This window comes from Apis cerana, linkage group LG14 (genome assembly GCF_029169275.1).
Source record: "Apis cerana isolate GH-2021 linkage group LG14, AcerK_1.0, whole genome shotgun sequence".
NCBI lineage: Eukaryota > Metazoa > Arthropoda > Insecta > Hymenoptera > Apidae > Apis > Apis cerana.
Window position 1 is genome coordinate 7975213 of NC_083865.1, and position 26965 is coordinate 8002177.

General features: G+C 24.8%; 7 protein-coding genes across 10 annotated transcripts; 4 read left to right on the forward strand and 3 right to left on the reverse strand.

The window, feature by feature from the left end:
• Positions 1-108: 108 nt before the first annotated feature.
• LOC108000677 (homocysteine-responsive endoplasmic reticulum-resident ubiquitin-like domain member 2 protein) lies at positions 109-2708 on the reverse strand. The gene is made up of 4 exons (XM_017061175.3): positions 2232-2708; positions 1547-1935; positions 1110-1478; positions 109-1039 (listed from the first exon to the last, which is right to left on the reverse strand). Exons 1-4 carry the CDS (start codon positions 2364-2366, stop codon positions 754-756), a joined length of 1179 nt encoding a protein of 392 aa, XP_016916664.1. The 5' UTR covers positions 2367-2708; the 3' UTR covers positions 109-753.
• A 91-nt stretch (positions 2709-2799) lies between these two features.
• Positions 2800-8732, forward strand: LOC108000620 (MATH and LRR domain-containing protein PFE0570w-like). Of its 3 annotated transcripts, none has more exons than XM_062084509.1 (8): positions 2800-2914; positions 3251-3290; positions 3547-3674; positions 3765-7367; positions 7439-7602; positions 7681-7885; positions 7947-8069; positions 8132-8732. In XM_062084509.1, coding segments are annotated over exons 1-8 (4386 nt in total). In that variant the 5' UTR covers positions 2800-2912; the 3' UTR covers positions 8253-8732. The 3 variants fall into 3 exon arrangements, with proteins under 3 accessions (XP_061940493.1, XP_061940492.1, XP_061940494.1); XM_062084508.1 differs by having other exon boundaries at positions 2818-2924; XM_062084510.1 differs by lacking the exons at positions 2800-2914; positions 3251-3290 and having other exon boundaries at positions 3746-7367.
• A 317-nt stretch (positions 8733-9049) lies between these two features.
• Positions 9050-21433, forward strand: LOC108000709 (toll-like receptor 6). 2 transcript variants are annotated; one of them, XM_017061239.3, is made up of 7 exons: positions 9050-10284; positions 11875-12161; positions 15577-15931; positions 16514-16828; positions 16939-17271; positions 17359-20154; positions 20275-21433. In XM_017061239.3, the coding sequence occupies exons 3-6, from the start codon at positions 15578-15580 to the stop codon at positions 18739-18741; spliced, it is 2385 nt and encodes a 794-aa protein (XP_016916728.1). In that variant the 5' UTR covers positions 9050-10284; positions 11875-12161; position 15577; the 3' UTR covers positions 18742-20154; positions 20275-21433. The 2 variants fall into 2 exon arrangements, with proteins under 2 accessions (XP_016916728.1, XP_016916731.1); XM_017061242.3 differs by lacking the exon at positions 11875-12161.
• LOC108000708 (IQ and AAA domain-containing protein 1-like) lies at positions 11080-15581 on the reverse strand. Its single transcript, XM_062084526.1, has 9 exons — positions 15085-15581; positions 14864-15016; positions 14660-14793; positions 14315-14536; positions 13946-14238; positions 13297-13810; positions 12639-12979; positions 12314-12562; positions 11080-11715 (listed from the first exon to the last, which is right to left on the reverse strand). Exons 1-9 carry the CDS (start codon positions 15252-15254, stop codon positions 11275-11277), a joined length of 2517 nt encoding a protein of 838 aa, XP_061940510.1. The 5' UTR covers positions 15255-15581; the 3' UTR covers positions 11080-11274.
• Positions 20300-21166, forward strand: LOC108000693 (adenine phosphoribosyltransferase). Its single transcript, XM_017061207.3, has 4 exons — positions 20300-20382; positions 20524-20755; positions 20874-20952; positions 21024-21166. The coding sequence occupies exons 1-4, from the start codon at positions 20300-20302 to the stop codon at positions 21164-21166; spliced, it is 537 nt and encodes a 178-aa protein (XP_016916696.1).
• LOC108000692 (TBC1 domain family member 31) lies at positions 21297-24113 on the reverse strand. Its single transcript, XM_017061206.3, has 4 exons — positions 22728-24113; positions 22173-22642; positions 21857-22083; positions 21297-21790 (listed from the first exon to the last, which is right to left on the reverse strand). The coding sequence occupies exons 1-4, from the start codon at positions 24111-24113 to the stop codon at positions 21510-21512; spliced, it is 2364 nt and encodes a 787-aa protein (XP_016916695.1). The 3' UTR covers positions 21297-21509.
• On the forward strand, positions 23769-26140 carry LOC108000691 (DET1- and DDB1-associated protein 1). Its single transcript, XM_017061203.3, has 4 exons — positions 23769-24718; positions 25058-25196; positions 25270-25331; positions 25414-26140. Exons 1-4 carry the CDS (start codon positions 24698-24700, stop codon positions 25519-25521), a joined length of 330 nt encoding a protein of 109 aa, XP_016916692.1. The 5' UTR covers positions 23769-24697; the 3' UTR covers positions 25522-26140.
• Positions 26141-26965: the final 825 nt, after the last annotated feature.

Here is a 26965-nt window from a genome sequence, read left to right on the forward strand (position 1 = left end):
AAAATTATAATTTCATAAAAATATTTTAATTTATTTTATTAATAAGATATTCCATAAAATATTTTAATAGCATTATTGCTTTAATAATTTTTATAAACAAAAACTGCATTTAATCCCATTATTTTTTTCAATATCTATATTTATCCATGCCTTATAAGCTCTACAATAATTTTATTTATATACACATTTATATATTTTTCTCATTGTACTTTTATATAATTAGAAAAACAAAATTTACTTTACAACAAATTATAAACACTTTGAGATGATTTGCAATAAGCTTTTAATAAGTTAAATCTAAACATTTTCTACAAAATTATCATTGATTATAAATTTATTTTGTTTATATATCCTGAGGTAATCTCAATTAATTAAACTAATACACAAAATTATTAGAAGTATATAAATAGCAATATTTATAAAAAAATGATATTTATCTTAAGCGTATTTGATATATATATCTATATGTACTTATTATATATAGTATACAATATTCATATATATACATACATATATATATATATATATATATATGTATATAATATACTTGAAAAATTTGTAAAATTTTTTCAAATTGTTTTTCTAAAAATGTTATTTTTAGAATTCTTAATGAAGTTTTCTTTAATATCAATATTTACTAAATATACATGTAAAAAGAGACTACCTCATTAGGTTTGATGATTTTGTTTTGAAAGCATGTATAGAAAGAAAAAAAAATTAACTTTACAATAAGATTGAATAAATTTGTTAAAATTAAATAACATTTGGTTGATCCGGAATAAGTGAAGCAAAAAATGTACTGAAAAATGTCCATGTAAATGCAAGTGCACCAGGTCTTTCTTCTTCATGTTCTTCATTTGCATTTGTTCTTGCTTCTGCTTGCACAGTTGGCACTTGACCATTTTGTTGCTGTGGTACAGGTTCAGGACCTATTGCTTCATTCTGTAACATTTGATTATTATTATCTACCCGATCTCCTCTACCATTATTATTTTCAGGTAAAAGAATAGGTTGAACTCGAAAGAAACCACCCTGAAATCTAAAAAACATTCATTCAATTATGTTATATTTATATATAAAATAGAAAAGTATTATAGATATGAACTTACAGATACATTGCAAAGCCAAGAAATGTAACAATAAGAAATCTTAGAGGGGATGAATAAAAATATACCATACTAAAAAAAACAATAATTCTGGATAGCATATAAAAAACGTCTAGCCAATCTCTATTAAATGCACCATCTTCTCCAGCACCATTATTTCCTGCATTAACATCAATTTCTTGAACAGCAGGTTGTTGTTGTTCATCACCTACATTATTATTATTGTTGTTGTTGTTGTTGTTATTGTTATTGCTATTTGTGTTATTATTTGTGTTATTTATATATGAATTTTGAACACCATCATTTGTATTAATATTCATTTGCTGAACATATGGAATGCTAGTTTGTAATTGTATTCCTTGTGCTGCTATTCTATAAACAAATTTTCTTTTATTATAATTATTTAAAATTTTTATATATTATATAATATATGTACTTACAATTGCATATATTGTGTAAAATAATGTGTATATGCTTGTTGCATCCAAGCCATTTGTTGATTATTTCGTGGATCAAAATATTGTTGTGTAGAATATAATTGTGTTGGAGTATGTTGCATAGCAATATTATTAATATGTTGACTTTGATTTTGAATACTATTTGTATTATTTAATCTGGTATGTTCTACTGTACTTCTTGCACTAGAAATATTTGTGTTTTCTATAATTTGATCAGTTATTTTATTTGTAGATATTTTTTGCGAAGCACAGACTAAATGAACTATATAAGCTTGATCTTCTTGTCCATTACAATGCCTTAATACATCTTTTAAACACATAGAATCATTTAATAATTGTCCTGAATATATGAGTTTCTGGGTTGCTCGTTCCTAAGCAAAATAATTTAATAAAATATAAATATTTATTGATTATCTAAAATATCAAATTTTCATTTATTTAATGCAAAGAAAAAAATTACTAGAAAAAAGAAAAATTTATAATTAAATTATAAACTGAATATATTCTTTTTATAGAAATAATATTTTTAAAAAATATTATAAGTAAAAAAAGTTTAACTTTTTCTTTTATATAATAATACTAATAATATGTTGCTTTTAAAAATTAAAAAATTAACTTTCACAAAATATCACATAACTGAATCACTAGTAAGTGAAATAAAACTCACTGGTTTACTAGGATAAACATCGGTTAAATGATCTTTTAATTGGCCAACAGTCCATCCAATATCACAATTTACGATTTGATCTTTAATCTGCTGATTCGGTGCTTTTATTATCACTCTAACAACAATTCCTTCCATTATTTGTAATGTCCGTTTTTATGTTTCTTATGATCAGCTGTTCTTACTGTCAATCACTTAGATGGGATTAATTAACAATGCTACCGAGGCAGATTAATATATTTGCGTTTGTGAGACTTTATACACTTGCATGTATATGCAATATAATATTGTCTTCTTTGTCAAAATAATTTGCTGATTTATATAAAACTTTTTTGAGAGATAAGAATTACAATAGATTCATAGCTAATATAATATAACTTCATAATGTGAACGGATATTTAATCGTAGATATATTTTTATGAGTCACTAAATGAAATCACTTATGTGACGATTTATCATTCGTAGATTACAATTATTTATTCTTTGATAAGAGCTGATCTTCAAGTTACATTTTCTTCATATTTTATGGCGATATCATAATGCTTGAATCCATGAATGTTACTAACAGTCATGAAAACTGTATCGTAATAATTACAATTTGGCGCCAATGGAGTTGGCAATCGTTATCAGAAAGTCAGCACCTTCGAAATTTTTGAGTTTGAATTTGAATTGAATAAAGTTTAAATGTAATGAAATGTGAGCAATATTTCACTTGTTTCATTAACTGTTTTTCTTATTAAAGCACGTTATTGTTTATTCTTCATTAAAAAATTGATATTGTAAACATTAAATATTGACAAATAACATTAATATAAATTAAGCTTATTATTATTATGTTAACTATTTATTAACCTTAATATTTATTTCAATTTTTTAATTATTTCTAATTAAAATTTCATTTAATTAGTGAATCCAAAATCTTTCAATCTTTGTATGAATACTTTGTATTGATACATAATTTATAATTTGTAATTTTTCTTAAAATATTTTTTTAGTAATTATTTATTTTTGTTATCTTGCAGGATTTCTTCAAAATCTGGAAATAGTTCTAGGCGATCTTCTGTAAGTAGATAATCATTGAAAAATTTTAATATTTCTATAAAACAAATAATATTAATATTTGATAATTTTATAATATTTTTTTATTTTTTATTTCTTTCTTTATTACTATTGCTTTTAATTTTGTCTATCTTGCTATGTATTTTGCACTAAAATTATATGGATTTATTATGCTCTTTAATTTAATATGCTCAAATAATAACATTTGTTCTTTTAAAACTTTATTTATATATAATCGTTGTTTTTATAATATACTTAGATACTTAAACCTCCCAAACCACGTCATCCTCTACAGAACTTAAATTTTAATAATTCATCCAATGAAAACAGTCCTGCTACTACAAAAATCAAAAGACGCGTTAGTTTTGCAGAAAAAAAACATGTCAAGTAAGTTATTTGCTCCTCATATTTAGTTTATTTTAAACTTTCATAATTTTATTTATTTCATTAATATATAGTATGAAATTCATTGTGTAGAGAATTTTGCAATTCTTTGGAGCAAGGAACAGTATGGGATAATACATATGAAGAACATGATATAAGTGATATTAAAATATCATGTTCTTTTAATCAAAAAGAATATGAATCTAAAAATATACATAAAGAAAATATTTTTAGCAATATTCATGAAAATAATGTGCAATTTATTTGCAATGAGACAATAACAAAAGATATAAATATTGAAAAATCTAATTCATGTATTATAAATACAGTTGAAAAAGAAAATTGTCGAGATGAAATGTTACTAAATGAATCATTAATTATTTTTCATAATGTAAATACTGAAAAAAATGAATCTATTTTGTCACATGATTCACAATTAAAAAATAATAACCATATATCAAAAAATATTATTGTGTATGAAGATTCTAATAAAAAACTAATTGAACAATCAGATCAGATATCAGATTACTTAGAATCAAATATATATAATTTTGACAATAATAAATTAAATATCACATCTGATCAAAATATATGTATGGATTTAACTGAAGTTGTTAGCCCTGTTGCAAATTCTATTAATCATGATGAAACAAAGATGTTTAAAAATGCATCAATAGAATTAATAAATGATATTTTACCAACAATAAATAAGAAAAATTTTCAACAATTTAATAAATCAAATGTAGAAGAATCTAGTATAACAAATCAAAATAAATCAATGGAAATTACTATGCCTCAACCATCTATTCTTAAACTTAATAAAAACATTGATAATATAGACATAAATACATTTTGTGTAGATGACAAAACTAAAAGACTTGATATATCAATGGAAATAACTTCAACAATACCAACTTCTTTATGTAATCTACAGCCAAATAATAATGATATAAATTATTATGTTTCTAATTTAATATCATATAATAATGATAATAAGAAAACTCCTTTTCATGACATATCAATGAGTACTACTAAAGCTGTAGAAACAATTGTTCATAAATTATCTGACAGATCATCTATGGTACAAAAAATATCACAATATAACATTACAAAACAAGATGAAGAAACCAAATTATTAAATACATCTATTACAGAAATTACTGAAGCAGTTCCAATTAATGTACATTCTGTAATAAAAAATTATGGACCAAATGCAATTAATTTTGATACAGAAATTAATGTTAAAAAGTCAAAATATGATTCAAATATTTATGAAACCTTAACAAATTATGATAGAACAAAATTTTATAATAATGAAGAAATGGAATTTACCACAGCTATAACATCTTTACCTGCAATATGTCAGAATAATCTACAGTTATCTATGCAAGATATTTCTTGCATGCAATTAAATTCTTCAAATTCAATATCTGACAATTCTGGAAATCATCCATTGACAAACAAAACTATTATTTTTGATAACAATTCAATGACAGTTACTAAAATAGTACCAACACTTGATAGGAAGAATCAAGACATTATCACAATACTCTCCCAAAGTGAAATAGATTTTGATATATGTTCTAATAAATTTAGGCAATCAATATTATCTGATAATTTTGAAAAAAAAAATCTTATAGATATTTCAAACAACAAAGATAATTTGTTAAGAGATAATAGTACTATAATAAAAATTCCTTCTTTATTAAACTCAGATATAATATCAAATGATAATAATGATTCAAAAATGAAATTTACCAAAGCTGTAACATCTATAAGTACAATAGATCAAAATAATTTACAGATACCTCAAGATATTTTATGTACACAATCAAATTCTGTAAATCCAATATCTGATAATTGTAAAAATCATTTATTGTTAAATAAAACTATTATTTTTGATGATAATTCAATGATAATTACTAAAATAATACCAATACTTGATAGAAAACATCAAGATACATTTTTCCAAACTGATAACACATGTTCAGAAACAGATAATACATGTTCTATTAAAAATAGACAATCAATATTATCTTCTAATATAAAAAAAAGAGATCTTATGAATATTTTAAGTAAAGATAATATAAGAGATAGTATTGTAACAATCCCTTCTTCATCAAGCTCAGATATAATTTCAAATAATAATGAAAAAATGGAACTTACCACAGCTATAATATCTTCATCTGCATTACATCAAAATAATTTACAAATACCAATACAGAATATTTCTTGCACACAACCAAATTCTTCAAATTTAATATCTGACAATTGTAAAAATCATTCATTGTCAAAAACTAACAAAACTATTATTTTTGATGATAATTCAATGATAATTACTAAAGTAGTACCAATATTTGATAAAAAGCAACAAGACATTATGACAACAGATTCCCAAGAAATAAATTCTGATATATGTTCTGCTAAAGTTAGACAGTCCGTATTACATAATAATATAGAAAAAAGTAATTTTACAAATTTCTCAATCAATATAGATAGCGAAGTCTTGAAAAATAATTCTGTTAAGTCTACTAAACATATAAATTCTTGTTTATTAAATACAAATATAGAAAACAATACTATACGAAGTTCTACTCCAATTAAAGTTCAGGATTTTGTAAATATTAAACCTAGCATGTCTTCGCATGAATCAATGCAACAACAAACTTTTGCTTCAGCTTTAAAAGAAAATAACACAGAAATAGTTTGCGCTAATATATCTAATTGTATATCAAATAAATCTTTCTCTGCTATAAACTTAGAATTAAATAAAAATGAACATATACTTAAATATCCACAAACATTTATATCACATCCAAGAAGAACATATACAATTCACTCATCAAATAGTAATCACACTTTTACAGTAAATAATAAAAAAGAAAATAACATTTCAGAAATTAACAATGATGTTTCTTATGAATTAAATAATGAAGAAAATAATGCATGTAGCATTTTAAATAATACAAAAGATTTAGAAAATAAAGAAGATTATGATATAAAATATTTAATGAATGGAAAAGATATATTTTTGAATGAAAGTTTGGAAATATTAGAATCAATTAAACCACCTTCATTTGATTGCTTAGATGACTTATCACATATAGATCATTCTATAAATATTATTTGTAATAAGAAAATTGATATAGAAACAAATTGTCTTTCACAAAATGAAAACAATGAATCTGAAAACATTTTAAAATTTAAAGATTATCAGAAAAATGTACAAATAGAGAATCAGCATAAATCGCAAACGTTTGTAATTAAACATGCATTTTTAAGTGATCCATTAGAAAATTCAAATGAAAATAAAATACAAACTAATGAAATTTCAAAATTGGAATTGTTAACTCAGAAAGATACTGATATTGATACTAATAGTCGAATTTTAGAATTTTCATCTTCAACTATAAATAATAGTGAAAATTTCTGCAATTTAATGCATAATACTGACGAAGATTTTCAGAAATTACACATGAATAATTCTAATTTAGAATGTGTTTTATCAAAAGCTACTTATAAAACTTTAAAAGCTGATGACAGTAATAAATTAAATGATACACATATGATGGAATTTTATTCAAATGAAAAATTTCAATCAAATTTGAAATCTCATACTTTTTGTATAGAAGAAGAAAATGTTATAATCAAATCTTTTTCTTTCTTAATGAATGAATTAAAAATTTGTGCAAAAAGGTATGAGATCGATTAAACATTTTCTATAATTTCATCATTGTATCAAATAATGTTTGCAATATTTTTTTTAGTAACGAAATTATTTGGGAAGTATACTATGAAAACATCGAAAGAAACATGTTTATAATTGGTTTTATATCGTGTTCATTATTAGTAATAATATTTACACAGAATCCTTGTGAAAAGACAAATGATCGATATATTAAAAAAATTAATATAATTTCTCAATTAGCAGGTAAGTTCAGAAACGCAATTAAAAAAATATTAATTTATATTTAATATAATTTTCTTAAAAATATTATTTTTTTATTAGACGATGCAGATGCATTAATTACTATAGTTCATCGAATAATTCTAGAAAAATTAGATATTAAAAAATTATTGGATTTGTATAAAAATCGTGAAGATATTTTACCGATGCTAGAATACATTTCGAAAGAAGTAAAATTAGCTATGGATTTTATGTTTGATTTGAAACGTTTGAATGATCCAAATTTGATGGAAATAACTCATGATAGGTAAAAATAATTAAAATTACAATATTTTGATGTAACTTACACATTTTTTTTTTTATTTTAGCATATCTTTCATATCGCAAACTAAAACAGGGAATATTATATTGAAAATTACAATAAATATCAAGCCATTTGATAAGATAGAATTTCAAAATATTTCTGTCCATTGTTTAATAGGTTCCGTGAGGTCAGTTGCGAAAGTATTTAATAGACAATAGATTGTTTTATTATAATTTAATTATTTTTCAGAGAAGAAGATGTTAAAAAATTAATAATAAATGTAAAAAAGGATCATAAGTTCTTGCGAAGATATATAAATGATGTGAAAGACTATATATATTTGATGGAAAAATCTGGTAATATGATTTAAAAAAAAATGATATCAGCGTATTTTAAAATGCAATAATTAAATAATGATGTTTAATTCTAAATAACCACGCTAATTGTATTATATTATAATTTAATAATTTTATATATAATTATAATATGAATACATAATTTATATATTTTTTTAATAATATTTTTTTAGTAATATTATATACTTAAAAAAATATTTTTCATATTTATACATAAATGTATGATATATGAAAACGAAAATGTAAAGTTACGAGCAAAGGTTGATCAACTAGTTCTCCGATGCAGCCGGTTCAGTCAATGCAGTTTTTTATACAAGTATTTACGGTCCTTTTGATAGTATCGTGTGAACAGCCGGCTTTCATAGAATTATATTACTTTTCGTTTTATTCTTTGTTAGTAATTATAGTAATGATATATATATTTTTTAAATTGAATAATTTTAAAACTTATAATTTAAGATCTAGTTAAAACTAATAAAACTTTTGAGCATTAATTCTAATTTTCAATTCAATCAAATATAAAGAACCATTATATAAATATTATTTTTATAAGAATTGTTATCTTCAAAAATATATTTATTAACATTAAAAAAACAAATTAATGATCATGCTTAATATGATATGCTTAATATTTTTATAAAAATTTTATTAAAGAAATCACATTTTCTTTCATCAATAACTACATCAATCCTATTTGTGTAGGCGTAAAGATTCGATTTACATGATTTCATAATAGTAATAATTAATTTTAAATTAATTTTCAGTATCAAAAAATACTTGATGAAGATCTTACAGGTTTTCAGTGTTTTATTTTCTTCTCATCTGCTTTTCATCTTGCAAAATGTTTTGTATAAATGAAGTTTAATCATATATCATATATAACATTATTTCCGAAATTACTAATAATTATGCTAAATATGTAATCAATGTAAAATATTAAATAAAGAAAATCTAAATTCGATAATCAGAAATAATATATTAATAATTTTTTTTCTCAATATTGTTTTTAAAATATAATCTAACATTAAATATTTGAAAATTTTTTCTTTTATTCCTTTGAACAATATCTATTTTATTTTTTCTTCTAAAATCTATATTTTATAATCAAAATATTAAATATAAATTTTAAATCACAAAAAATTTTGATTTTTTATGTGTGTTGGATTTGAAAATACTTACGCAACTTATTGTTAAATTAAACTACAAGTGAATCTTGGCTTACAATCCAAGTATTCCGATCAGACAAGAAAGACAAGGTTGACGAGTAACATCAACGGATAACCTGCAACGGTGACGTTGGTCCGACGATACCTGTTCGGGATTATGAGAACGAGGCGGATAGTTACGGGAGCAACAGCAGCAGCGGTTCAAGTGGGCGTAAGGGCCGGGAGAGAGAACGTCGTCCTGTGTTCCATACATGGCTATGCTATGTGGAAACCGAGAGACACAGAGAGACGGACGTACCGGCAGAGTCCCCACCGTGTGGACGCGGCGGAGGCGACGTTTTCTCGACACGAGTGCCCACCGCATGCTTCATGCACAGTATGTGCTAGCACGACGTCGTCGTATGATCGTTCTTCTTTTGTGTTTTACGACATTATAATTGATTTAAAATCTAACATTTTTTCGTAACAGACAGATATAGTGAAATTTGATTTAAAAAAACGAACACGGAAAATTTTGAATAGGTTCGATTAGAAAATGCACTTGCGAATATATCATTGGTATGGGTATTGTCGCTCCTTTTATCTATTTTAAATAAAAAAAGTGATAAATAGCGTAGTCCAGAGCTCATAGTTTCGAAGTTTAAGCGGGTCCGCGCCTATGGCCGAGTGACAGTTCTCTTGGTTTGGCGAGCGTGCGATTGGTCCGCTTGTGCTTACTCTCGTTACGTGTGTTGCCTGCGTGCAACAGGCAACGTGGGTTGGATGCGTGAGTGCGCCTGCGTAAGGACTACGACGTATCAGCCGCGTGTGCGTGTGCCGCGCGTGAAGAGAAGCCGCAGGGGCCGCAAAACCCGGATAAAAGAGACACACATTGCTATAGGTATGTGTATATATACCAACCCTTTGACAATGAATTTTGGAAAAAAAATATAATTTTAGTATTTCTAATCCTTTAGTATCCAGTTCTGTTGCAATAATACTTTTTTTTTTATACCTTTATTAATTCATAGTATTTTTTCAAAATCTTCATCTTTAAATTCATTATTAAATTAAATTGAATTGTAAATCATAAAATTTAGATATTAAGAAAAAATAAGTTTAAATAATTAATATTTCTATAATTAAAGTTTTAATTTTTTATCTTTTAATATTTTGAATCTTTGGAAGATATTTAATAATAATAATTTAAAATACTTTATTGTATATACATGTAATATGTATTGTTTTTTGTATGATAAAATATTGAATTTGATTTTTGACTTGTTAAATAAGCTATAAATTTGATCTTTCTTTGAAAAAATATTTCAAAATTAAATTTTTTTTCAAATTAAGATACTGTTTATGTATTTTTTAAAAATTTGCTAGTGGAAGTTGTAATACAATCGAATTTATAAAGTTCTTTACAATATTCGTCCCCATATCTGTCTCCTGTTTTTCGATGATCGTTTTTAGCATCCCACGAAGACGAAAACCAGTTTCACGTCCGGACACGAACATTGGCGAATCGAAGAAAGAACGAATCGCTCAATCGATGATCATGCTTCTTTCAACGATGTTTCTCCCGGAAAGGTCACTGTCTTTGAACATCGTACAGAGATATTTATGTTCATTTTGGATCGTTTTCTTTTTAATTTATCTTAAATTTCAGTTTTTTTTTATTTTTTAATGATTAGTAATTATGAATTATTTTTATTGTAGAAAAAACTCGTTAAAATACTATAACTTTGTCTCTTAATGCATATAAGAATTTGTTCCATGTTTTATTTGATGAGTTTCAATTATTTTCATAGTCTTTTTTTCTCGATGAAGAATAGAAAATTTTTACCATATTGTAAATTTGTTTTAATTATTTTTTCATCTATGAGTTTTTTCATTTATGCAATTTTTTTGCACGTTCCAATAGGGCTTTTTCCTTAGCCAACATCCTAAGTCTCTTCCTTACAAGCGGTGTACGATTTTCAAATTTCTCAAATTGAGATATCATCTTCGGTGGCAAAGGTTCATATTTCAATACTTCATTTATAATTTCTGTCGCGAGTAATGGTTTGAATTTCAATGTGATTCTTCGACGAAGATTTAAGATATTTTGTATAGTATTTTTTATGTATCCCAACGGAATGCCCTCAGATACTTTTGCCATACTAGAGACATCGATATTGCGATCAATTCCGTGATACTTCATCAGCTCATTTTTGTAAAACATATATAACGTATTGTAGTCTGTGAGAGGAATTATTATGAACTTTTTGTGGATTCTCATGAAGGGTGCTGTTGCTGCATATGGTTCCGTGGCGGTCGTGAGAAATAGAATCTGAAAAATACATTGCAGTCTGATGTATCAAATCTTATTTTTTTATTTATTCTTTCGAAAATAATCAAATTCGTTTGTGTGGAAGAATAATTAATTTCAAGTTTTTTCTTCAAATTGCTACTAAGTGTAGCGTATATCTATATTAATTTTGTATCGTAGGATATAATTCTACGCCAATGAGTAACAGTATCGGTCCGGAATCACCGACACTCTAAATCCTACGTTAACTCGGTACCACCTACGTCCAAATCGTTCGGTAGGAGGTGTTTCATTGATGACCAGCTTCGAACGATCGAGACGTTTGGGAAAGAGAAAGAGGGAAAGTCTCCGACTGGCTTATTGAGGTGGTTCATTCATATCGGAGAAAGAGTCGAAACAGGAATATCAAGAATTTCATAAAGTGGGCGCTACCAGATCACCAACTTTAACATTCCTTACCAGTTTAGGTGAGACACTTGTATATGTAAGCTCGTTCGATTGTGAAATCGAAGTACTCTTTTTTCTGATTTTTTTCTCAAATAAAATTGGATAAAATACGAAAAATGTTATAACATTTGAACATTTATATCCCTATTAAGAAAATTTTTTATCAAGTCACCTGATCACCTTTCTTGATATTTTTCACCAATCTAGGGAAGTATCGTGCAAATCGTTTTGGTTTTAGATATATTTCGTCCACTGGTACTCTTTTTGCCCAAACTTTTTCACTGTTATCGATGAAAATTACAGAAGGAGCATATGCTCGAGCTAATTTTGAAATTGTGTTGATTAATTTGTGCTCGTTTTTGGGTCCCATAAATTTACCCGCCAATATTGCTGGTGACATATCGAATAACAATGCTCCGACCTATTATAAATTTATTAATATTAGTTTTGAAATTTTTGAAATTTTTTAGACACGATTGAAGAAAAAATGAGAAAACCTCAGAACAGATAGCGTTCACTAAAAAGGTCTTTCCTTGTTGAGGAAGACCACAGATACAAACGGATTGGATTAATGGCGCGATTTGATGAATTTCTTTTGTACTAAGAGGAAGAATGCAATATTCCATGACTAATTGTTTAACTTCGCCCAATCGATGCTTGTAATTTCGAAATTCAAGAATTGCTTCATAATTTTGATACGAACGATCCCCTATCCAATCGTTGAGAGAATTGAGTGGATAATCTTTAATGATATTAGCTCTGACCAATTCTTTGAAATCTTCTGTAAAATCATCAGGTGATGGTGGAGGTTTCTTTCTGGGGGGTGGTCTTCTTTTACCTATTTATTAATTTCACAGGAATATTCAGCGATGTAACATAATTAATTTTAAATATTATTTAGTTTTTAGCAATTATATTGAAAGATTTTTTTCAACTTATTTTTAATTGAAGATTATATATAATTATAGAAATCTACATGTTTATTGTCATGTAATTATAAAAGGACAATTATTTATGTGATTATGTTAATGAATAATATTCGATTAGTATCCTACATCTAATATAGTTTTTTATAATGCAACTTATTGTGAAATATTATCTTTCATAATTAATTTTTTATTTAATATCATATTAAATATGATTTTAATAATTTACCTCTGTCAAAAGGTACGTCAAATGGACGTAAATCAGCCGCGTAATCTTTTTTGAGTGCTGCGTTTAATTTTTGCAATTCTAATCTCATCAATTCATCTACAACCTTTCTTGTTTCCAATTGAAGTTTATAACAGAGTTCATCCGTGATTAAATCATGACATATTTTTTGTTGAAAATCATTCGAATGTCGATGACTCCAATCATAGTTGTAAGATTGATTAACCTCATTAAGAAGGGAAAATGCCTTTGTTTCCGACATCCAATAATTTTTCTTTTTGACTTTTTTCTTTTTGACTTTTTCTTTTTCTGCTTTCTTTTCCATTTCTTTAGCTTTTTTCATCACCAAATATTCTTGAGGTGTTATAGTTTGTCCGGTAGCGATTAGCACACTGCCACCTAAACGTGCAGCTGGGTATACATAGAAATGTCCTAATTCGTCATACCATAAAATGAACCATTCTCGAATTTCATCCGTAATGTCTTCCATTAAACCAGGGCGCTTAATTTTTAATAACTTAAGCAATGAAATAATTTAGTTTTTTTTTGAAATTATTGCAATTAAAATATTAGAGTTAAAATTAGAATTAAAAAGTAAAATATATAAGAAACGTTCAAATTAAAATATTAGGATAATTTGAAAGAAGATTACTCTTGCTTGTTCTTTCTCTGTTGCTTTTGCAGTTTCATCGGCAAAAACTGACATTAGAGCTAATTTCTTTTCAAAATTTTCCTTATCTTTTTTAAAAACTTCTTGATTTCTCCAACTAGGTATCGTCATGCCTAATAATTCTTCTGTACGTGCAATTCGATTTTTCAATTTTTTTCTTGCTGCATATGTTCTCCAGGCTCGCTGTATTGTTTTAGCAGCATTAATATATGTAGCTTTATCTATTTTTTTTGGTACGATTAATCCCATCGCTACATTTTTATTATATTTTTGATCTTCTATCACTATAATATTGAAAAACCATTATTAGAAAACTATTATCAAATAATAATTCATTTATAGAATTTCTACTATTTTTTCCAATAGCACGAGCAACTCTTGCTCTTTCATGAGATTGAATAAGCAACACTGCTTCTAGCATGGCTCGTTCAGCTTTTCGAGCTGCTATCTTTTCCGGTGATTCATATAAGATTGGTATTTCATCTGTCGGAGTCTTTTCTCTAAGTCTTCTTCTTCGCAATCTTATGCTTTCCTGAGATGGGGTAAGTTCACTAACATCTATTTCAGAAGGTTCTTTACTCTCATCCTTTATTGATACTATTCAAAATAAAATTTCATGTTTTTGATAGATATTTTATTTTATTTTATTAATAATATTTAATAATATTTATATAAGTTTGAGTAATTTCATAATACTTGTTATAGCATCTTCTATCATCTTGTGAATACGTTCTCTACGTTTTTTCACAATATCTTTACCTGCTGCACACACAAGAATTTCCACATCATCTGGCGTATACTTCAGTTGTTTCATAAAATCATCAGGCCATCTAAACAATTATTAATATATATTTTTCATTTTCAATATAAATTCTATAAAATTTTATAAAATTACTAAACTGATAATCATTATAGTTCAAATTAACGATTTCTTGCTTGTATTCTAACATTCGACCGACAGCACAATCCAGAACCCGCTTTATCAACTCTCTTTTCTGCGTTTGTACCATTTGATCATGGCAAACTATTAGTCTTTTCACTAAATTACGATATCTGAAAACATATTCCATCGATTTCTACTATTTGTAAACAGTTCGTAAGATTATATCTTGGATTAATACTTAAGATAAACTGGAAGAAGTAAATCCAATCCACGTTTTACATCAATTTCCGCTTCTTCAGCGTCTTCTTTCCAACGGGATATTTTTTGTAGTTTTTTGTCCAACTCTATCAACTTTTCTAAATCGTTTCGACTGATGAGCCATAATTCTGTATAATAACTATGGGACATTGATTTCAACCGGTTTCACCGATATTAGATTATACGAATTAGATAGATTATTGATTGTTCATATTAAAAGTAAAATTAAAAATTTTGTAGTGATGAAAAATTGGGTTAGTTAAATGGTTATAGTAGTAATAGTATTGAAATGACTGAAAGGACGAAATTCAGTCGACATTCGTTGCATCATTATTCATTTCTCTATTTCACTCTTTCATTTCACTTTTTCAATATTAAACATATGAATATATTTATTTATATAAAATAAATATATATATAAAAGAAATATATCCATGGTATATCTATTTTTATAAATAATTATATATTTCAGAATGCTGTGGACGTTTCGATGCTTGCTAATTTTATTGTTAATAACGATAGCGTCTTGTATAGACGCAATAATGGATGGTTTCCTGGAAGATGGAACGACCACCAACGCAATCTCGACGACCATCTTGGCACCGATAGTCACAACTACATTTAATTTAAATAAAACTGAGAGGACGATGGTTAATTTGTCAAATATAAAAAGTATGGACGAAGAAAATATTCAAGATCCATCCCACGCATCTTCACCTTCGTCTGACACAATTTGGGAGTGTCCAAATATTACAAAAGCGGGCGTCGAATGTTCCTGTGACTTTCCACATACATTAAGATGTACCGGTGATAGAACCGCTTTACAGGTATAATTTTTATATCTACATAGCATTTAATAATAACAATTGAATATATCTATTTATTGAAATCATATTAAAAACTATTAATGAAATCATTAAAAAATACATCAAAAATATTAAAAAATACATCATATAATTTATTTAAATTTTGAAATAATTATAATATGATAGTCAAAACTATCGTAGATTTATTATTTTCCCATATTATCGAGGTCAGTGGTTTTTTTAATAATTTAAAAAATTTTTTTAATAAATATAAAGCGTGAGTGTATAGACCAATAAAATATTTTACAAATTCTATTTATTTTATATTCTATTATATATGGTTCAACAAATCATTGTGCAGTCTCTCTGTACATGTTTGCTTTGCGTTGAATGTCCCGTTACCAATTACTTCGAATATCTAGCCTTACAATACTCCTTTGGGAATCAAATGATAATAATTAAATTTGTCACGAGAGTAACTCAAATGATTTATATTCACATATTATCGTAATAGAATTATATTATATGATTATTGATATTGATTGATTTAATTATTAAATTGAATTGAATATTAAAACATAAAAACATTTTTTTTTTACACAGATTATCAATAAAAAGTTGAAATTTAGTCGTCCAGGAACGATTTCTTTACTGGATGTAACAATAACAGGAATTTCTTTATTACCATCTCGTTTTTTGGAAGATGTTGCCTTGCATGGGCTTGTCGTTTCTAGCGGAGAATTGAAACGTATCCATGAAAATGCTTTCGTTGGGTTTATTACACCTCTTCAAGCTCTTGGACTTCCAAACAATTTATTAGATTCTGTACCTACTACAGCTTTATCGCATTTGATCGGTTTAGAAAGATTGGATCTGTCTCAGAATAAACTGAAAATGTTGGAAGCTGGTTCTTTTAAGGTAAAATTTAAAAATTCTTAGATATATAATAAATAATCGAAAATAAGGTAAATATGAAAATCAATAATTCATAACATTATACGTTAGACATAAATATTTAAATGTTTCAGGATTTGTCAAATCTAACATATTTAGATTTATGCGACAATTTATTATCACAACTATCACCCCAAGCTTTTGCTGCAGTACCTTTATTGCGCTCATTAAGAATGCGTGGAAATCGTTTAAGTGTATCAGCTTTATCAGCGTTGAGAGGTCTTAAAAGTTTAGAAGAACTTGATTTGTCTAATAATCTATTACTGGGTCCAATGGGGCCAAATCTTCTTCCTCAAATGCCACGATTACGTTTCCTTACTGTTTCTGAAAACGAGTTAATAAATGTACAACAAGGAGCTCTTGTAGGTTTGAGAAACTTAACTTATCTCAGCTTAAGTCATAATCAGGTAATTCAATCTACATAAAAATTAAATAAATATATATGAAAATAAGTAGTATAGAGGAAATATTTGATTTTTTTTGTTTTTATATAGATTGATGTGCTGGAAGATCATTCATTTAAATATTTATCAACTCTTATTAGACTTGATTTAGCAAATAATCGCATTGTTGCGGTATCCAGCGCTTCTTTGGCACATTTGGAAAAATTGACAACTCTCGATTTGACGCATAATTTTTTACGATCTTTGACTGCTGATTTGGTAGTACCATTAAAAAGTCTTCAAGATCTTCGTCTCGATGATAACGATATTACAATGGTAGCCAGCGACGTACCAACATCGAAGTTACGACTCACAAGACTTTCTTTGGCAGATAATCCTTTGAATTGTGATTGCACGCTTTTAGAATTTGCCAATTGGTTAAGCAATTCTAGCTTAAACGAAGAAGATAAGTCTTCAGCAGTCTGTGCAACACCACCTGCTTTAGAAAATGGTATACTGACGCAAGTTTCTCCTGGTAATCTTCTTTGTGGTGAACCGACACCACCAATCATGACCAGATTACCTTTGGCAGGAGCTCAATTAACATTGAAAGAATTCCACTATGACAAGTCAACTGGTATTAATCTCCTGTGGCATGTAGAACCGTGTACAGAACGATATACTTGTGATACTTTAATTGTCTATGAAACTATAGGTGATACCGAGAATGAGACAGATTCTAGTTCTCTTCATTGTGATTCACGTATAATGAGAGATCCCTGTTCACTTCCAATTACCATACCTGCTTCCTTACATTTACAATTAGGCCATAAATATCGTTACTGTGTAGTACTTCTAGTGCCAAATAGCTACGATGATGTTTCCTTAGGTTTGGGTTGTAGCGATGTGATAACTTTGGAAGAATCTAAACGAGAATTACAACAAGATCAAGAAATTGGGAGAAATTTAGAGACTGTCTCTTCTTTAGATACTAGAATAACTGGAGTACATGTGAATGTCTCTGATCAAGGTTTTTTGCACGTCGATGTTACTTTATCAATCTCGAAAAAATCAAATTTACCTGAATGCGAACTGTCTGTGGTTGTTTTTGATGCTGAATCTGCAGTTCATAAACAAAAGTTGAATTGTAGCTTAACGTTTGTGACATTAGCTGTATTATTGCCTGGTCGTTATAAAGTTTGTGCAAGTCTTGACGATGTTAATGAAGAAGACGTTATCACAAATTTTATAGATAATCGAGATAGATTACGTTGCGTTGAAGTACAAAAATTCAAACAAAATACAGAGTTAATTGTTTTAACGATAATCGGAGCTAGCTGCGCTCTTTTAATCATAATTGCGATAATTGGTAGAAGCGTTTTGAAAAGGCTGAGACATCCTAGGATACAAACACAATGTTTCCTACCAGCACAGGAATTTGAAATAACACATAAAGCACATTATATTAAATTATTAGCTACAACAAAAGTTTAAATCATTTTCAAGTACAATTCCATATTTCTGATTCTTGTAAATAATTACAGCTTATTATTGTTGAATATTTAAAAATGTGGGAATCGAATAATTTATTCGGTTAAAGAATGTTGTATTTGATCTTATTTTATAAGATTATTTCTATGAGCTACTTTCTACTAGTCATAAAATTGATAATTTTAAATAGAATAATAAATAATAGATCATAAAGAAGAATTTTAAAAATAAATAATAATATAATATTAAATAATATTAAATTAAATTGAAAAAAGATATAAATTTTAACAATCTAATAATATTTTAAGCATTCAGTTTTTACACTGCCATAATAATTTATTTTAATTAACAATATTTGAATTTAATATTTTATATAAAAAATTATAATAATGTATATTATAATAACGTTCATATGATTTTAAAATGTATTTTTCATTTAATATTTAAATATATGAAAAAAAAATGTAAATATTTTTTATAAGTTTCAAGAAATAAATTCTTAAATTATAAAATTTTTATATTATACAGCATATTTATTGAATGGTTTTTATTGTAATATAAATATTTAGCATATGTTATATTGTGTATAAAAATAATTTTTTAAAATTATGATATGCAAAATTAATTTACGAATTAAATGTAAAATATTACCAGATGCGAAAAATAAAAAATAGAAAAATCATAATTTCTCAATTTTTAGATTAAATTTTTGTAATACTTTATAAACATAGAAATACGAAAAACATAGAAAAAATATTTACAATATATATTTTTAACACTTAAATATATAAATATATTAAACTTATACTATATAGTACATATAGAAAATTAGAAAATATATAGTACATATAGAAAATTAAAAAAATTAAAAAAGGAAAAAAATTGTTATGAAAATGTTAAAAAATGATATTGTAGATATATGCATACTGTGACACCATCTAACAGCAAACAGATGGAACTAATCGTCATAACAAAATAAAAAATTATGAATATCAACTTTTAAACAAAATTTTTTTAATTTTTAAAAACTTAAATTAAAGCTTAAATTCTCAGAAATATTCTAAAACTATAAATCACAATATTTCTCTTTATTTAAGAATTATAAATATCTTTTGAAAATTATATGTTTCTAATTATCAAACAACAAAAATATTTAAATATTATTAATTTTTAAGAATTTAAGTTTTAATTTGAATTTTAATTCCAAAATTAAAAAATTTCACTTAAAAATTGTATTTTTCTATTTTTAATATTACTTTTATACAAAAATTTTATCTGTTCGTAAAATTATGATCCATTTTGAAAATTTTCGTCACTTCACATCATTCGTGACATCACAATGTAATTTATATAAGTACTTATGCACGTGATATTCTTAATAAAACTTCATTTTTTTCTTTCTTTTATAATTTTATGGTATGTTTTCATTTTAGTTATGTAATAATAATATTCTTATATTATTTTTTGTTATGAAATTTTATTATTATATAAGCAGGAAATATTACATATTTATTTATTTATATATATCATTTGCAGCCATTGAATTATTAAAATAACGAATATGAATAAAAACGAAAAGATTCAGTTATTACGAGATTCAATTGCCACTTTTCCTGATTTTCCTAAACCCGGTGTTCTGTATCGGTAAGAAATTGATTTTATTTAATAATATTATTTAATAATTTATATTATTATTAATTATATATTGATTATAATTAATCTTGTTATAATTTAAAAAGTTATACATTCATGTTTATAAAATATAATTTAGAACTTTATTTTTAGTGATATATTTGGTATTTTCCGCAATATTTCCGCAGTGAGGGCAATGAAAGATTTAATAGTGGAACATATTTTATTTCTTGAAGTAGATTTCATAGTTGGTTTAGATTCACGAGGTTTTCTTTTTGGACCTATAATATGCATGGAATTAGGAAAACCATTTTTGCCAATTAGAAAAAAAGGAAAACTCCCAGGAAAGGTTTTTAATCGTACCTTTAATTCAGAATATGGAGAGGTCAGTAAATAAAATAAAACTCTTTCATTATTAGTTATTTTAATGTAATTTTTAATTTTTAAACATCAATTTTTAATTTTTCAAAATTATGTATTTTGTTTTTTTTTATCTGATATAGGATACTTTTGAAATACAAACAGAGCAAATAAAACAAGGAAGTCGAGTGCTTATTGTAGATGATTTACTAGCAACAGGAGGTAAGACAATAATAATAGAAAAATAAATTTTATTAAATTTCAGAAAAAATTAGAAAAATAAATTTAAATAGGTACCATGGAAGCTGCAATAGAATTAGTGAAAGCAGTTGGAGGTGAAGTAATTGAATGTTTAACAATAATTGAATTAATTGGATTAAAGGGAAGAGAAAAACTTAGTGTACCTGTTCACTCATTTATTCAATATGATTCTTAATTCTAAAATAATATACATAAAAAGTATAGTTTTATGTACAAAGACAATATAAAATACAATATTATCATTATTATTCTATCATCATTATTCTATAAACAAAGCATTTAAAAAAATATTTTTGTAACAAAAATCTATGTATATGACAATTTTTTATTATAATTCCATATAAAGATAACATATTTTTATATAAAGATATTTTATAATCACAATATTGTAAATATTATACATAAATTTTATAATTATACATTTTAATAAGTTCTTAAACGATATATGATGTTTTATTATATTCCAATCTTTTACATATTATTTTAAAATATATATTAATTTTCTATTATAAAATATATTAAGTATTAATTATTTTTGATTTTTGAGATCTTAATGAATCTAAAAAACTTTGTACTTCATATTCCAAGTTGTCTACATCTTGTTGTAATTGTTGATATTTTGTTTTATCATTTTTTAAATCTACCATATCTTCATTACTTGAAGTTTCTAAATCTAAATGTGGAATATCATGAAATTGATCACAAATACATTTATGTTTAGCTTTGTATGTATCTTCTTCTGTTGCTTTCAATTCCCAATCCTCATTAAATGCATATTCTTTGAAACATTTTTGTGCTTCTAAAAACGAAATAAATTTGAATTTTATATTGTCAAAATTCTTAATAATTTAATTTATAGTCTTACCAGATAATCTTATTTGATGAATTTCATCTATAAAAGTTTTTGCCTCATGTTTTAATCTATTTTCTTCTGCAATTTTTGTAATTATATGATTATGTTCACGCATAATTTCTTTTTGTTTTAATTTTTCTAATTCGAAAATAGAAATTTCATCTGTTAAAAATTTTGGAAAATCATTTATCATAAATGGAGGATATGGTCCTTTAAAAGGCAATGTAATTATTTCATTTCTAAAAAAAATGATGTAGAGTATTTATTTAATGTATAAGAAAATAATACAAAATCGTTTTTTATGTTTATTAAAGAATAATTATTATACCTAAGATAATAACTAGGATGTATTCTTAATGGTATGCTATTATCAAGCTTCTGAGCGACTTTTAGTAATTCTTGTGCACCAATATGGCCTTGTTTAATAAAATATTTTTTAATATTTTCTTGCGTTTGCAATGAAGATATGATAATTTCACGAGAACATATACTATATGCAATAACACTCATTAATAAAAGTGAAGGTTTTTTAAAAGATATTAAATGATCCCATAAAATTAACCATTCAGGACCAGACAAGACTTCACTCATTGCAGTCTTTAAAAGTGGCCATGCATATTCACTGGATGTTATTTTTCGCTCACAAAAAACATTTAATAAAGATGGATCTGCTTGTAGGAGAATATTTTCTATTATACCTAATATATTTAATGGTGGTAAAGGATGATATTCAAACCATTTTTGACAATAGTTTAATAAAATACTCAGAATAAGTTCAAATCCACATAGTAGATTTTTCTATAATAAAAATAAATCAATTAATGTATTTTTTATCTTCTATTTGTTTAATCGTAATATTTATATAATTTATTTATTTTATTACCTGAAAAATCATAAGAAATGGAAAAACTAAGTTTGGTAAAAATGAACATTGCATTAATAAAGGACACCATTGTATTAAACAATTAACTGTTGTCATTAATAATATTTTTTTACTTCTACTTGCTAATGGATGATTTTTTAAAATATTTAAAGTAAAATTTATATTGGCAGCTTTATTAGCCAAAGCATTATATGCACTTTTATTGGCTGGCAAATTTAAAATAGTTGACCATATTAATACACGATATTTTTCAGGATATTCTCCAAATTCTTTTAAAATAAGTATTAATCTTTCTAAACGTAATTCGCGCTTAATATTTTGTCTAACACATTGTAAATGATCACATATTTCATGTGCAACTGGTCTACATGGTTCTATTTTTTGTAAAGATTCACATTTTTCTAAAAATAATTTCTCATTAATTATGAACTTTAAATGACCCTCTTTTTCTATATATGTTATGAATCTGCCAGTAGGAGAAATTATAATTTTCTTTATTGGTTTAAGAGGTTGTAAAATATTAATGAAGCAAGATTTGTTCAGATCAAAAAAATATAGATTATAAGTTGAAGAAATACAAGCTATTATATTATTTGCTCCACCATCCAAAGGTGATGGTACAAGAGATAAATGTTTTATTCCAATAAAATTATCTGGTAAACTTAAAGTTTTCATTAAATTCCAGTTATATGTATTCAAAATGACAATTTTATTTTGAATATTAACTATAATCATTGCTCTTCCATTTTGTGTAAAGACAAAATCATTAATATTTCGTATGCCAAATACTTTTGCATCAATTTTAATATTATTTCCAAATTGATTGTAATTCCATATTTGAAAATTATCATTATAATGCAGTACAGCAATATGTCCTAAATTCGAGAAACTTGCTTTTTTTATTATACAATTTTTTGTGTTAATTTTTAATTGTTGAGTTTTGCTACAAGAATGTAAACACCATATTATAACTTCTTTACATGAAAAAGTTAAACAATATTTCTTGTAAAAAGAAATTTGTAATGGTGGTACTTTATGAGCAGTTAATAGACAAAATTGAGAAACATCTATATTTACTCTTAATATTTTTATATCACCTGTAGTGAGACCAACTAATATTTCACATTTATTTATAGGATTACACCCTACAAATGTTGCTCTTCCAATATTACCTAATTTTTTATAAGAAGGAGAATTATTTGTTAAATCGATGTAATATAAATATCCTGCTGTATCAATTGCAACGAAATATTCTTCATTCCAATCAAATGCTATATGTGCAAAATTAACTCTCGAAAAGCATTGCAATTTTTTAGTTATTTCTGGTTCAAGTTCAAAATTATCATTATCAATTTTTCTTAAATTCTTCCATTTTCTTTTGTACATTCTATTAATTTTTAAAAATAAGTTTTATTGTAATATCTACGATTTTTTTAGGTTATGTTTACATTGAGAAATGTCAAACATGACATTATTTACATTATCTATGTTTGAAATCTTTTAAAGTAAAAAAAAATGATAGTCAGATTTTTTTATTATTATGTAATTATATTAAATTATTTTAAAATTATGCACATATATTGAATCATTTTTTATTAATATAACATGTTTGTATATGTGTGTATGGTGTGTATGTATATATATATATATATATATAATATAGATTAACAAATAATTAAATAATAATTACGATTGCAAATATTCTTTACAAAAAAGAAAATTACTTGATATTTCTAAAATATATAGATATTATATATTATATATTTATGAATTTTCTATTTTGTCGCTTTGAATAAGATACTTTTTTGTTACTTATTACGTCATTAACTAGAGAAATAGAATCTAGACATTTGGCTTCTGTGGTTCTTCGGCGAAATGATGGCAGTTGATTTCGTATCAATTAGAAAGTTTTAAAAATTAGTTTCTCTTCAGCGAGAAATAAAAATATTTTAAGTGATTGGTAACGTGATATGTCAGATAATTACAAAATGGTAAGATATATTTTTTATTTATAATTTCATAATAATTGTTTCTTGATATGAACTGATTGTTTTTTAGGTTATATACAACTTGAATTAAAATTTTTTAAAAATAAATGATTAATCATTCTTTGAATTTTAGTTGAAAAGAATAATTACTTTTTATACATTTTTGTTGCAATTTTTTTAATAATAAATGGATAAATTATTTTTAAATATTTAATCTATATAATTTAAAAAAAAATATGATTTGTAAATTTTTTTTTAATTTTTCATTATTTAAAAAAGAGAGCAAGTATTTAGATTTATTTTTATTTAGAAATAATTTAATCTGATTTTCTTTCTTTATAGTCTGTTGCTGAGTTTTTAAAGGGCCTGCCTTCTCACAATGAAAATAACTTCGCTAATTTTCATACAGATAGTGGAAACAGAACATGTGTAAAAAAACCTTCGGTTTATCTTCCTACAAAAGATCATCCTTCAGAACAAAGTAAGAACTTTAGGATATATATTTATAATAATTTTATAATAAAAATAAATATAAATATAATTATTATTTTCAGTTATAGTTACAGAAAAAACAACCATACTACTAAGGTATCTTCATCAGCACTGGGATAAAAATGTATAAAATTATATACATATTTTTAAATAATTTCTATTACATATTTTAAATTTTAAATTTATTTATCAATTATATTTTTCAGCATGCTGATAGAAAACGTGATTTTTTATCTGCTAATGGTGATTCTGAAGATGACGCTGCTACAGTTCATAGCAAAAGGCCACGTCTTGATTTAAACAATACTATATAAACTGCAAACTCAGTTATAATTTCATTATTATTCACCTACCTACATTTCCATTATTTGCTAAACTAATTTTCATTGTTTATTAAACTATATAATTCTTAAATATTATAAACATATCTACAATTCAGAAAAATTATTTCAAAACGTTGCTTTTTAGATGTTAAATATACACAAATTGAATTAAATATTATGTGAATATTACAAATGTAGGAAATAACGTTTTCAAATAATGTTTCTTTGGATATGTGAAATCATTGTAATAACAGGTATTACATTAATTTCATGTTCGTCGCTTTATACTATTGTATATTTGATATTTGGTTCGAAAAATTTGTATTTAGCATAAATAATAATTGCTCTATACTGCACAATATGTATAGGTGAACGTGTTCATTGTTATTGACAGCAAAACATGACTAATGTAACATATGTGCGTTACGATTTAAGAAAAAAATTATTAACATTTTATTAATTTAAGATATAATAGAGCATTTATTGAAATAATTTTGTAAATTTGTTTTACAATGCACATGTTTTCAAATCTGTATTACATATTTATGTAGTAATAAGTTTAATGTACGTCTAATTTACAAAAAATATATTCGATATATTATTCTTAAAATATTAGGTTATATTGATTTTTTTTAGCATAGCATCATTATAAACAAAAAATTTTAGATCTTGAAAATTATGTATATATTTATATTCATGAACATAAGTATTAATCTAATTTACGAAAATAAGTATTATTACTGATCATATAAGTTGAGAAAAGAAAAATATATTAATCAATTTTCTTTTTCTAATAAATAAAAAATAATATTATACGTACCATTTTTACATTGTATAAAATATAATAAAATTTAAAAAATTGATTTTAAAGTAAATAGAATTTTTATTTTCAAAAATTTTTTTATTAAAATAAAATTCTACCATTAGTTTTATTTTCATTATTCCATTCTTTTTCTGACTTTGCCTGGTAAAATTTAAACTATATTATATATTTATAATATATATTATAATATATTATATAATATATATTATAATTTAATAATCATTTAACTATATATAATAATTTAATAATCAAAAATATTTTTTCATAAATTGTTATTAATAAATTAAATAAAAATGTAAAATAAAAATATTTTTTATTTTTACGTAAAAATATAAAAAAATTAAAAATATAATTTCTATTAAAATTGCTAAAAAATAAAATTGTTAATAGAAATAATCGAACTTTAAAAAAGACATCCTTCACTTATTATATGTCAAGATAAAAATTGGTTACAAAAGAAAAATAGAGGAAGAGTCTTTCGATGTATGAAAATCAGTATGTAACATAATAATAATTTAGTTATGTATTCCTAATATTTTTTAATAAATTAAATTGACACTTTAATTAAATGAATAAAATTTAAAAAAAAATTGTACACATTTATATTGTAAT